The sequence below is a fragment of the Coregonus clupeaformis genome, chromosome 6 (genome assembly GCF_020615455.1).
Source record: "Coregonus clupeaformis isolate EN_2021a chromosome 6, ASM2061545v1, whole genome shotgun sequence".
In the NCBI taxonomy this organism is placed as follows: domain Eukaryota; kingdom Metazoa; phylum Chordata; class Actinopteri; order Salmoniformes; family Salmonidae; genus Coregonus; species Coregonus clupeaformis.
In genome coordinates, this window is record NC_059197.1 from 21,022,592 (window position 1) to 21,034,849 (window position 12,258).

General features: G+C 49.2%; 1 protein-coding gene across 1 annotated transcript in view; it reads left to right on the forward strand.

Moving 5' to 3' along the window:
• The window catches only part of LOC121567723 (solute carrier family 12 member 9-like), a 67,593-nt gene extending 56,800 nt beyond the window's left edge, over positions 1-10,793 (forward strand). The window contains exons 11-13 of the mRNA XM_041877952.2: positions 3,002-3,176; positions 9,169-9,315; positions 9,464-10,793. Coding sequence (XP_041733886.1) covers positions 3,002-3,176; positions 9,169-9,315; positions 9,464-10,407 — 1,266 coding nt within the window. The 3' untranslated portion in view covers positions 10,408-10,793. The remainder of the gene's footprint in view (positions 1-3,001; positions 3,177-9,168; positions 9,316-9,463) is intronic.
• Positions 10,794-12,258: the final 1,465 nt, after the last annotated feature.

The window sequence follows — 12,258 nt, forward strand, 5'->3', positions numbered from 1 at the left end:
CCGCCCGGGCAATGAAGGAGTGGCTTCGTAAGAAGCATTTCAAGGTCCTGGAGTGGCCTAGCCAGTCTCCAGATCTCAACCCCATAGAAAATCTTTGGAGGGAGTTGAAAGTCCGTGTTGCCCAGCGACAGCCCCAAAACGTCACTGCTCTAGAGGAGATCTGCATGGAGGAATGGGCCAAAATACCAGCAACAGTGTGTGAAAACCTTGTGAAGACTTACAGAAAACGTTTGACCTGTGTCATTGCCAACAAAGGGTATATAACAAAGTATTGAGAAACTTTTGTTATTGACCAAATACTTATTTTTCACCATAATTTTCAAATAAATTCATTAAAAATCCTACAATGTGATTTTCTGGATTTTTTTTTCTCATTTTGTCTGTCATAGTTGACGAGTACCTATGATGAAAATTACAGGCCTCTCTCATCTTTTAAAGTGGGAGAACTTGCACAATTGGTGGCTGACTAAATACTTTTTTTCCCCACTGTATATACGGTATACCGCCCAAGCCTCTCAACCAGAAGTATTTGTATATGTGTCCTCTATTCTACAAGCCTTTTGCTCTACACACCATATTTTCAAGGAGGGGGTAGTGTTGCCAGGAGGGACCGTTGCCAAGGGGATGGTTTCCAGGGCAGTGAGGTGCCAGGAGCCTGTCAAAAGCTAGGCTGCTCCAGGAGCATTATTACAGCCACTTAACTTATTGAGCCTTTCTCCTCCACTGCTCCCTCTCTCCTCCTCTCCTCCCCATCCCCCCGTCCCCAGGGAGAGAGGGAAACGAGGGGAACGCGGAGAGACTGGCCCACTTAGATTAAACTAACGTGTGTGTCTGGGGATTACGAGGGTGCATGTTTCGGCAGTGCTCCGTATGGATCGGTGCCAACTGGGTGACATTGAGGAAAGACATAGAAGAAGGGATTCATGTGATCCAGCCAAGGAGATACAAGCTGATAGTACAGAGGGATGGAGATAGTATTGAAGGTGTGATCGACATGAAGATGAGTTTATAGATGACTAAAATAAGAGAAGTTAAGAAAAGTTGGAAATGCAATGGAAAAGGTGATGAGATGGAGAGGAGGAGTGATTGAGAAAATAAGTGATGGAGATGGTTCACAAGAGAGGATGATTGAGAGAGACGGAGAGATGGAGTGGTAGATGAGTGGAGGAGGCAGAAGCCCGTTGACTCCAGGACCTCGCTCTGTTTAGCATAAACTTTGATAATGATGATTAAGATGTTAATGATTGTGTTATGAGTGTTTAGTGTTCTCATCATTAGCAGTATGTACATGCACATACTCTCACATAAACATACATACACACGCATTTACATGCATGCACACACTAATTATTCACATGAGGTTGTCTGGTCATAAGCATGGTTTCAGTACTTTGTATCATAGTGTTTAATTATTCAAATACTTTTATCTTAGTATCCTATCTCCTGTAAAGTAATCACTGATCTAAGTGAAACCTAGAATCGACTACACATCTTACACATATCCAGTTTGCCACTTCAGTGATCACTCCAAGGAAGGGTGGAAGGAACAGAGTGTTTTCACTGTATTTTAATAGGCCCATTATCTTGAATATCTTTAGGTTGGTGGCCATTTGGACCTAGTATTTGCTAATTATCTCTATGGTTGGCTAGGTAACAGGAATGAATATAGGATAGGCAGTTTTATGTTCCAAACTTGGAATGTTTCAACAGTAGTCCTGTAGAGCTCTGTGATTTGATGTTCTGAGAATATGGCGGGAGGTCGGCGGTACTGCCGTTCCATAATGATAACTCTCTTCATGGCCACCACACACACACCCCTCCTACACACTCCCTGGTCTGCAGTCTCTGCCACGGTCTCATGTCTTAATGGGATTCTGATTGTGGATCCAATTTGTTTCTGCAGTGGCGGAATCCTTCTGATTTAGACCAGACAGACACAGACACACACGCACTCTGCAGACAGGGGGCGTGGTGTGGGGGTGCACAGGAACTTGTCTGTCAGAGGAGAGTAAAGGAAGGGTTTTATGCAGAGAGTGTCGAACTTTAGCAATATACACCATGTTTGTAGTTGCCAGTAGTAACCAGATCTGTTTGTAATTTAGCCAACTCCTCTGTGGTTTGTTGTTGTACCATACATATACATATACCTCCCGAGTGGCCGGCCGCGACCGGGAGACCCATGGGGCGGCGCACAGTTGGCCCAGCGTCGTCCAGGGTAGGGGAGGGATTGGCCGGCAGGGATGTAGCTCAGTTGGTAGAGCATGGCGTTTGCAACGCCAGAGTTGTGGGTTCGATTCCCACGGTGGGCCAGTATGAAAAATAAAAAAATTATGTATGCACTCACTAACTGTAAGTCGCTCTGGATAAGAGCGTCTGCTAAATGACTAAAAAATGTAAACATAATGTATATGACATGAACATGTATGGTATAACAATGAACAACTGAGGAGTTTGCCAAATAATCTAGCCACTAGGCTACAGTAGTAGCAACATGCCTTGGCAACCAACCTACTGTACAGATGTTCACTGAAAGCCCACACTAACACACGGTTATCTTAACAGTATTGCATTTTTCATGTAGCCTACTTTTGGCCAGCTAATAGTCTAACCACCGATCAATCAACATTATGGACTAAAAGTATTTTGCTGTGACAATATAGGTCAAATTAAGATTCTACATCTGTGTGTTGCAACCACTTAGCACTCCAGTCATCCAGTCCTGATTTAACTATTGTGTATGCAGTATAGAGCAGTGGTTTCCAACAATGGGTACTAGGACCCCTGGGGGTACTTGGCCTATCCACAGGGGGTACTTGAAGACTCATGAGACCATAGGCTTACTGGTAAAATTCACGAGGGGGCACTTCAGGGGTACTCCCTCGGGCAGAGCTAAATTCAGTTGGTGGTACAGTAACCAAAAAAGGTTGGGAACCACTGCAGGAGAATACAGTATACAGCTCTGTTGTAACCTAACTCCTCTCTCTCCTTCCTTCTCCTCCAGGTGCGTAAGTACCTGTTGATGTTGGATGTGCGTAAGGACCATGTGAAGTTCTGGAGACCCCAGGTGTTGCTGATGGTGTCTAACCCTCGTAGCAGTGTAGGTCTCATCACCTTCATCAACGACATCAAGAAGAGTGGTCTCTATGTCCTGGGACATGTACAGCTAGGAGACCTGGGTAAGAGGACATTTGGAGACGTTGGGTTTTCAAGAATAAAGAAGCATTTCACTTTTCACTTCCATTATTCACCAAGATTGGATGAATACCTCACACTGATCCATCGCAATTCAGGCTTCTTGGTGAATGTCTAGCGGAAATGTGTTAGACTGAGTTGAAGTCAAAGCAATGTTTGAAGAAGTATGTCTCTGACTTGGCTAGTTCAGTACAGTAACTAAAGCTATATGTGTGGTAAGCCAGGCTGCTTACCAGTGTGTGAAGTTTATTAGGTGCACCACCTCATTCCCAAAAATGTTTCGCTCCTACAGACAGTGAGTCACGTTGCCGTGGCTTGCTATATAAAGCATCGGTGCCAGGCGCGCCGGTTCCAGTATCTCAGAAACGGCCAGCCTCCTGGGCTTTTCACACGCACGTCGGTGTCTAGGGTTTACCGAGAATGGTGCGACAAACAAAAAACAACCATTCAGCGGCAGTTCTGTGGGTGAAAACAGCGCGTTGATGAGAGAGGTCGAAGGAGAATGGCAAGAATCGTGGAAGCTAACAGGCGGGCCACAAACGGGAAAATAACGGCGCAGTACAACAGTGGTGTGCACCAGGGGTTCCCAAACTTGTTCATTCAGGCCCCCCTTCCAGCATTGGAGAACATCCTGCACCGACCCGTCGCGCCCACACAGTTTGGGAACCACTGCAGAACGGTATCTCTGAATGCACAACTCGTCGGTCCTTGTCACAGATGGGCTATTACAGCAGACGACCACACCAGGTTCCACTCCAACAACTAAAAACAAGAAGAAGCGCCTCCAGTGGGCACGCAATCACCAACACTGGACGATTGAGGAGTGGAAAAACATCACCTGGTCCGCTGAATCCCAGTTCCTGTTGCGTCATGCTGATGTCAGAGTCAGGATTTGGCATAAGCCGCATGAGTCCATGGCCCCATCCTGCCTGGTGTCAACAGTACAGGCTGGTGATGGTGGTGTAATGGAGTGGGGAATGTTTTCCTGGCACATATTAGGTCCCTTGATACCAATTGAGCAACATTTCCATGCCCCAAAGAATTCAGACTGTTTTGGATGCATAGGGGGGTCTGACCCGGTACTAGATGGGTGTACCTAATAAACTGTGTGTAGTGCTAGACTTTCAGTGGTGACCGAGCTCCTCCTGTATTGACAGGCCCAGCCTCGCGCTCTCTCGTGTGTGTGTGTCTCTCTCTCGTGTCTCTCTCTCGTGTCTCTCTCTCGTGTCTCTCTCTCGTGTCTCTCTCTCGTGTCTCTCTCTCTCTCTCGTGTCTCTCTCTCTCTCTCGTGTCTCTCTCTCTCTCGTGTCTCTCTCTCTCTCTCTCGTGTCTCTCTCTCTCTCTCGTGTCTCTCTCTCTCTCTCGTGTCTCTCTCTCTCTCTCGTCTCTCTCTCGTGTGTCGCTCTCTCGTGTCGCTCTCTCTCTCGTGTCTCTATTCTCGTGTGTCTCTCTCTCTATTCTCGTGTGTCTCTCTCATGTCTCTCTCTCTCATGTCTCTCTCTCTCGTCTCTCTCTCTCTCTCTCTCGTGTGTCTCGCTCTCTCTCGTGTGTCTCTCTCTCTCTCGTGTGTCTCTCTCTCTCGTGTCTCTCTCTCTCTCTCTCTCGTGTGTCTCTCTCTCTCGTGTCTCTCTCTCGTGTGTCTCTCTCTCTCTCTCTCTCTCGTGTGTCTCTCTCTCTCTCTCTCGTGTGTCTCTCTCTCTCTCTCGTGTGTCTCTCTCTCTCTCTCTCGTGTGTCTCTCTCTCTCTCTCTCGTGTGTCTCTCTCTCTCGTGTGTCTCTCTCTCTCTCTCGTGTCTCTCTCTCGTGTCTCTCTCTCTCTCTCTCGTGTCTCTCTCGTCTCTCTCTCTCTCTCTCTCTCTCGTGTCTCTCTCTCTCTCTCTCTCTCTCTTGTGTCTCTCTCTCTTGTGTCTCTCTCTCGTGTGTCTCTCTCTCTCTCGTGTGTCTCTCTCTCTCTCGTGTGTCTCTCTCTCTCTCGTCTCTCTCTCGTCTCTCTCTCGTCTCTCTCTCTCGTCTCTCTCTCTCGTCTCTCTCTCGTGTCGCTCTCTCTCGTCTCTCTCTCGTGTCGCTCTCTCTCGTGTGTCGCTCTCTCGTGTCGCTCTCTCTCTCGTGTCTCTATTCTCGTGTGTCTCTCTCTATTCTCGTGTGTCTCTCTCATGTCTCTCTCTCTCGTGTGTCTCTCTCTCTCGTGTGTCTCTCTCTCGTGTGTCTCGCTCTCTCTCGTGTGTCTCTCTCTCGTGTCTCTCTCTCGTGTCTCTCTCGTGTGTCTCTCTCTCTCTCTCTCGTGTCTCTCTCTCTCGTGTGTGTCTCTCTCTCTCTCTCGTGTGTCTCTCTCTCTCTCGTGTCTCTCTCTCTCTCGTGTCTCTCTCTCTCTCGTGTCTCTCTCGTCTCTCTCTCTCTCTCTCTCTCTCTCTCTCGTGTCTCTCTCTCTCGTGTCTCTCTCTCTCTCTCTCTCTTGTGTCTCTCTCTCTTGTGTCTCTCTCTCTCTCTCTCGTGTGTCTCTCTCTCTCTCTCGTGTCTCTCTCTCTCTCTCTCGTGTCTCTCTCTCGTGTCGCTCTCTCTCGTCTCTCTCTCGTGTCGCTCTCTCTCGTGTGTCACTCTCTCGTGTCGCTCTCTCTCTCGTGTCTCTATTCTCGTGTGTCTCTCTCTATACTCGTGTGTCTCTCTCATGTCTCTCTCTCTCGTGTGTCTCTCTCTCTCGTGTGTCTCGCTCTCTCTCGTGTGTCTCTCTCTCTCTCGTGTCTCTCTCTCTCTCTCTCTCGTGTGTCTCTCTCTCTCTTGTGTGTCTCTCTCTCTCTCTCGTGTCTCTCTCTCTCTCTCGTGAGTCTCTCTCTCTCTCTCGTGTCTCTCTCTCTCTCTCGTGTCTCTCTCTCTCTCTCTCTCTCTCTCGTGTGTCTCTCTCTCTCTCTCGTGTGTCTCTCTCTCTCTCTCGTGTGTCTCTCTCTCTCTCTCTCGTGTGTCTCTCTCTCTCGTGTCTCTCTCTCTCTCGTGTGTCTCTCTCTCTCTCTCGTGTCTCTCTCTCTCGTGTCTCTCTCTCTCGTGTCTCTCGTGTCTCTCTTTCTCGTGTCTCTCTCGTCTCTCTCTCTCTCTCATGTCTCTCTCTCTCTCGTGTCTCTCTCTCTCTCTCTCTCTCGTGTGTCTCTCTCTCTCGTGTCTCTCTCTCGTGTGTCTCTCTCTCTCTCTCTCTCTCTCGTGTGTCTCTCTCTCTCTCTCTCGTGTGTCTCTCTCTCTCTCTCGTGTCTCTCTCTCTCTCGTGTGTCTCTCTCTCTCTCTCTCGTGTCTCTCTCTCTCTCTCGTGTCTCTCTCTCTCTCTCGTGTCTCTCTCTCGTCTCTCTCTCTCTCTCTCTCTCGTCTCTCTCTCTCTCTCGTCTCTCTCTCTCTCTCTCTCTCTCGTGTCTCTCTCTCTCTCTCTCTCTCTCTTGTGTCTCTCTCTCTTGTGTCTCTCTCTCGTGTGTCTCTCTCTCTCTCGTGTGTCTCTCTCTCTCTCGTGTGTCTCTCTCTCTCTCGTCTCTCTCTCGTCTCTCTCTCTCGTCTCTCTCTCGTCTCTCTCTCTCGTCTCTCTCTCGTGTCGCTCTCTCTCGTGTCGCTCTCTCTCGTGTGTCGCTCTCTCGTGTCGCTCTCTCTCTCGTGTCTCTATTCTCGTGTGTCTCTCTCTATTCTCGTGTGTCTCTCTCATGTCTCTCTCTCTCGTGTGTCTCTCTCTCTCGTGTGTCTCTCTCTCTCGTGTGTCTCGCTCTCTCTCGTGTGTCTCTCTCTCGTGTCTCTCTCTCGTGTCTCTCTCGTGTGTCTCTCTCTCTCTCTCTCGTGTCTCTCTCTCTCGTGTGTCTCTCTCTCTCTCTCGTGTGTCTCTCTCTCTCTCGTGTCTCTCTCTCTCTCGTGTGTCTCTCTCTCTCTCGTGTCTCTCTCGTCTCTCTCTCTCTCTCTCTCGTGTCTCTCTCTCTCGTGTCTCTCTCTCTCTCTCTCTCTTGTGTCTCTCTCTCTTGTGTCTCTCTCTCTCTCTCTCGTGTGTCTCTCTCTCTCTCGTGTCTCTCTCTCTCTCTCGTGTCTCTCTCTCGTGTCGCTCTCTCTCGTCTCTCTCTCGTGTCGCTCTCTCTCGTGTGTCACTCTCTCGTGTCGCTCTCTCTCTCGTGTCTCTATTCTCGTGTGTCTCTCTCTATACTCGTGTGTCTCTCTCATGTCTCTCTCTCTCGTGTGTCTCTCTCTCTCGTGTGTCTCGCTCTCTCTCGTGTGTCTCTCTCTCTCTCTCGTGTCTCTCTCTCTCTCTCTCGTGTGTCTCTCTCTCTCTTGTGTCTCTCTCTCTCTCTCGTGTCTCTCTCTCTCTCTCGTGAGTCTCTCTCTCTCTCTCGTGTCTCTCTCTCTCTCTCTCTCGTGTCTCTCTCTCTCTCTCTCTCGTGTCTCTCTCTCTCTCTCTCGTGTGTCTCTCTCTCTCTCTCGTGTGTCTCTCTCTCTCTCTCTCGTGTGTCTCTCTCTCTCGTGTCTCTCTCTCTCTCGTGTGTCTCTCTCTCTCTCTCGTGTCTCTCTCTCTCGTGTCTCTCTCTCGTGTCTCTCGTGTCTCTCTTTCTCGTGTCTCTCTCGTCTCTCTCTCTCTCTCGTGTCTCTCTCTCTCTCGTGTCTCTCTCTCTCTCTCGTGTGTCGCTCTCTCTCTCGTGTGTCGCTCTCTCTCTCTCGTGTGTCGCGCTCTCTCGTGTGTCGCGCTCTCTCTCGTGTGTCGCGCTCTCTCTCGTGTGTCGCGCTCTCTCGTGTGTCGCTCTCTCTCTCGTGTGTCGCTCTCTCTCTCGTGTGTCGCTCTCTCTCTCGTGTGTCGCTCTCTCTCTCGTGTGTCGCTCTCTCTCTCGTGTGTCGCTCTCTCTCTCGTGTGTCGCTCTCTCTCTCGTGTGTCGCTCTCTCGTGTGTCGCTCTCTCTCTCTCGTGTGTCGCTCTCTCTCTCGTGTGTCGCTCTCTCTCTCTCGTGTGTCGCTCTCTCGTGTGTGTCGCTCTCTCGTGTGTCACTCTCTCTCTCGTGTGTCGCTCTCTCTCTCTCTCGTGTGTCGCTCTCTCTCTCGTGTGTCGCTCTCTCTCGTGTGTCGCTCTCTCTCTCTCGTGTGTCTCTCTCTCTCTCGTGTCTCTCTCTCTCTCTCGTGTGTCGCTCTCTCTCTCGTGTGTCGCTCTCTCTCGTGTGTCGCTCTCTCTCGTGTGTCGCTCTCTCTCTCGTGTGTCGCTCTCTCTCTCGTGTGTCGCTCTCTCTTGTGTGTCGCTCTCTCGTGTGTCGCTCTCTCTCTCGTGTGTCGCTCTCTCTCTCGTGTGTCGCTCTCTCGCTCTCGTGTGTCGCTCTCTCTCGTGTCTCTCTCTCTCGTGTGTCTCTCTCTCTCTCGTGTGTCTCTCTCTCTCGTGTGTCGCTCTCTCGCTCTCGTGTGTCGCTCTCTCGTGTGTCGCTCTCTCGTGTGTCGCTCTCTCGTGTGTCGCTCTCTCGCTCTCGTGTGTCGCTCTCTCTCTCGTGTGTCGGTCTCTCTCTCGTGTGTCGGTCTCTCTCTCGTGTGTCGGTCTCTCTCTCGTGTGTCGGTCTCTCTCTCGTGTGTCGGTCTCTCTCTCGTGTGTCGGTCTCTCTCGTGTGTCGGTCTCTCTCTCGTGTGTCGGTCTCTCTCTCGTGTGTCTCTCTCTCTCGTGTGTGTCTCTCTCTCTCGTGTGTGTGTCTCTCTCTCTCGTGTGTGTGTGTCTCTCTCTCGTGTGTGTCTCTCTCTCTCTTGTGTGTCTCTCTCTCTCTCGTGTCTCTCTCTCTCGTGTCTCTCTCTCTCGTGTCTCTCTCTCGTGTCTCTTCTGTCTGTAGCTCTTTTGTTCTTCTGTGGCACTCTGCCCAATCAGGTCACAATACAGAGAAATAACTTAATCGCTTATTCTCTAAGAGCACTTGGCAGATAATGGCCCCTGGCCAAAATGTTTGCATAGATATTGATGTTTTGTTTCTCTCTCTCGCTCTCTTTGGCCCCCCCCCCACCCCTCTCAGACACGTTACCGTCCGACCCTCTCCAGTGTCGTTATGACTCGTGGTTGTCTCTGGTGGACCACCTCAACATCAAGGCATTTGTCAACCTCACCCTGGCTGACTCAGTACGGCACGGAGTCCAACACCTACTCTTCATCTCTGGCCTAGGTCAGTGATTCTATTCACTACTCTCTGATACCATGTACTCTATTAGCTGTAACTCTGGCCCAACTGTCACTCATACACACCTCTTTTACAATCACATCTCACCCATTCACTCATCTCTCCCTCTTTCCATCCCTCTCTGTCTCTCTAGGTGGGATGAGGCCCAACACCTTGGTCCTGGGTTTCTATGATGACTGCACCCCCAAAGACAAACTCACTGACCCCGCCCTCACAGATGCCGCCGTCGCCACTCAGGACCCCGAGGACGAACACCCGCCCTACCACTTCCCCGCCCTGCGGGCATCCAATGATGGCAAGGAGGAGGGCAACGGAGAAAACGGAAAAGTCATGGGACCCCAAGAATACGTGGCGGTGATCGCAGACGCCATGAAGATGTTGAAGAACGTAGCGCTAGCCCGCTACTTCCACCAGTTCGACCGGGCCTCGACCATCTCCTCGTCCCAAGGGAAGGGTGCTCTGTACGTGGACGTGTGGCCCGTCAACCTGCTGAGACCAGACAGCTCCAGCTACGTAGACACCTGCTCCCTCTTCCTGCTCCAGCTCGCCTGCGTCCTCAACATGGTCCGCGCCTGGCGCCATGCTAGACTCCGCCTCTTTCTGTGTGTGGAGGAAGGGCGGAGTCTGCGAGGCTCTGAGGAGAAGCTGGGTCAGCTGCTGAAGGAGCTGAGGATCAAAGCCAACGTGTACACGGTGCCCTGGGACCAGCAGGTGGCGCTACATTGGCAGAGGCAGGGTGAGGCGGGCAAGAGGAGGCCCTCCCGCCAATCACAGAGAGAGGAGGAGGGGGTGGGGAAGAGGGGGTTGTTTGAGGAGGAGGAAGGAGACAACGACTATGTGAATAGCTTCCCTAGCAACGCCACAAGGCTGTCTGATGAGTATCTGTCGGCCGTTAACAAGTTGATCCTGGAGCAGGCCCGCCCCCCTCCGGCCGTGCGTTTCCTGTATTTGCCCCGCCCCCCTGCTGACACCCGCCGCTACACGGCCTACCTGCGCCAGCTGGACCTGCTCACCAAGGACCTGGGTCCTACCCTGCTCATACACGGGGTTACGCCTGTCCTCACCACCGACCTCTAACCCCTGAACTCTAACCCCAAACTTAAACCAGCTGACCCTTGATTTAAACCCTTATTTCATCCCCTTACCAAATTGCTGCAAGTAGAAGTGGTACTTAGACAAAGGTCAAGGATCCACTTACCTTCCCCAAAGCTGTACTAAAATACAGGACTAATATGTTTCCTCCCTGCCCCTATCCTCCTTATGAATATGGAAGGGTTGCACTGTCCAAAAAGTAAATGATAATAATATATAGATTTTTCTCCTTCAAGGGGACTGAAGTCTGACACTCTGCCAAGTCATTGGAGCTCAGCTAAATGTGTCACGAATTTAGCCGAGGCTGCCCCTCCTCCTTGCTCGGGCAGGTTTCGGCGTTCGTCGTCACCGGCTTACTAGCCACCTCTCCATTTATCATCACTCCATTTGTCTTGTCTTGTCTTGTCAATCACACACACCTGGTACGCATTCCCTCAGTAGTCTGTGTATAAGTGTTCCCTCTGCCCCCTTGTCCTTTGTGAGTGATTGTTCATTGTGAGAGTGAGTAGCTCGGTTGAGAAACATGTGACCTTTTAAAAGTTTACAGTTCAAATATGAAAATCCAGCGATCTGTTTATTGCAACAACAACAACAAAATTAAGAAATATATTTGGGTGCTCTTGATCTTTTTTTCCTTTTAGAAATATTTTCCTTTGTACCATTATGACTATGTATTACTGACTGAACCAATCAGAATGACAAAGTGCTCTTGTGTGCCTGGGTGTAGCAGACATTGCACACTCCTCATGTAGGCTTCAGGACCAGTAGTTTCCTTCAACAGGACAAACTCCTGGACCAACTCTAGTCCAACTCTAGTCTACATGGAATCCCATGGATGTTTACTGAAGGGATATCTATTCTATATAGATCTTTCATCTCCATGGAGCCCTTCTATTGGACACTACACTCCTATGCAAATAATTCTGGGATAGGACAGGTCCTATGCAGCTCAATTACTTTTTGCTGGAACACAGATACCTGTACATCAACACTATTTTAAATTAAACAAAAAATGTCACTTTTTTAAAAGTACCATCCAAATCATAATATTTTAAAGTGTGTATATTGTGATTGAATAAAGAAGCTGTTTTGTTTAAGTTCTGTGTGATCTTTATTTTAATTTCACATTGTGCATTAGTTTTGAGTCTGCCAGTAATTGATCTAAACCTAGTTGAAGTGTTGATTGATGTGTCTATGTTAAGGTCCGTAAGTATACTGAACAAAAATATAAATGCAACATGTAAGGTGTTGGTCCTGTGTTTCATGAGCTGAAATTAAAGATCCCAGAAATGTTCCATACGCACAAAAAGCGTATTTCTCAAAAATGTGTACAAATTTGTTTACATACGTGTTAGTGAGCATTTCTCCTTTGCCAAGATAATCCATCCACCTGACACCTGTGGCATATCAAGAAGTTGATTAAACAGCATGATCATTACACAGGTGCACCTTGTGCTGGGGACAATAAAAGGCCACTCTAAAATGTGCAGTTTTGTCACTCCGCACAATGCCGCAGATGTCTCAAGTTGTTTTTAGGGCGTGTGCAATTAGCATGCTGCCTGCGGGAATGTTCATTTCTCTACCATAAGCCGCCTCCAACGTCGTTTTAGAGAACTTGGCAGGACGTCCGACCGTCCTCACAACCGCAGACCAAGTGTAAAAATGTCATACGCTTGTTTATATTGGTGCTTATCTCTCAATTGCCCACTGGAGTTTATAGTTTACCCATTACCCACCTTTTTTTAACACTACATCACTGATATTAATACAGAATTGTAATTAATATTCTAATAATTCATGTAATACGATCATCTGTGTGCTCCATTGATGTCTGTG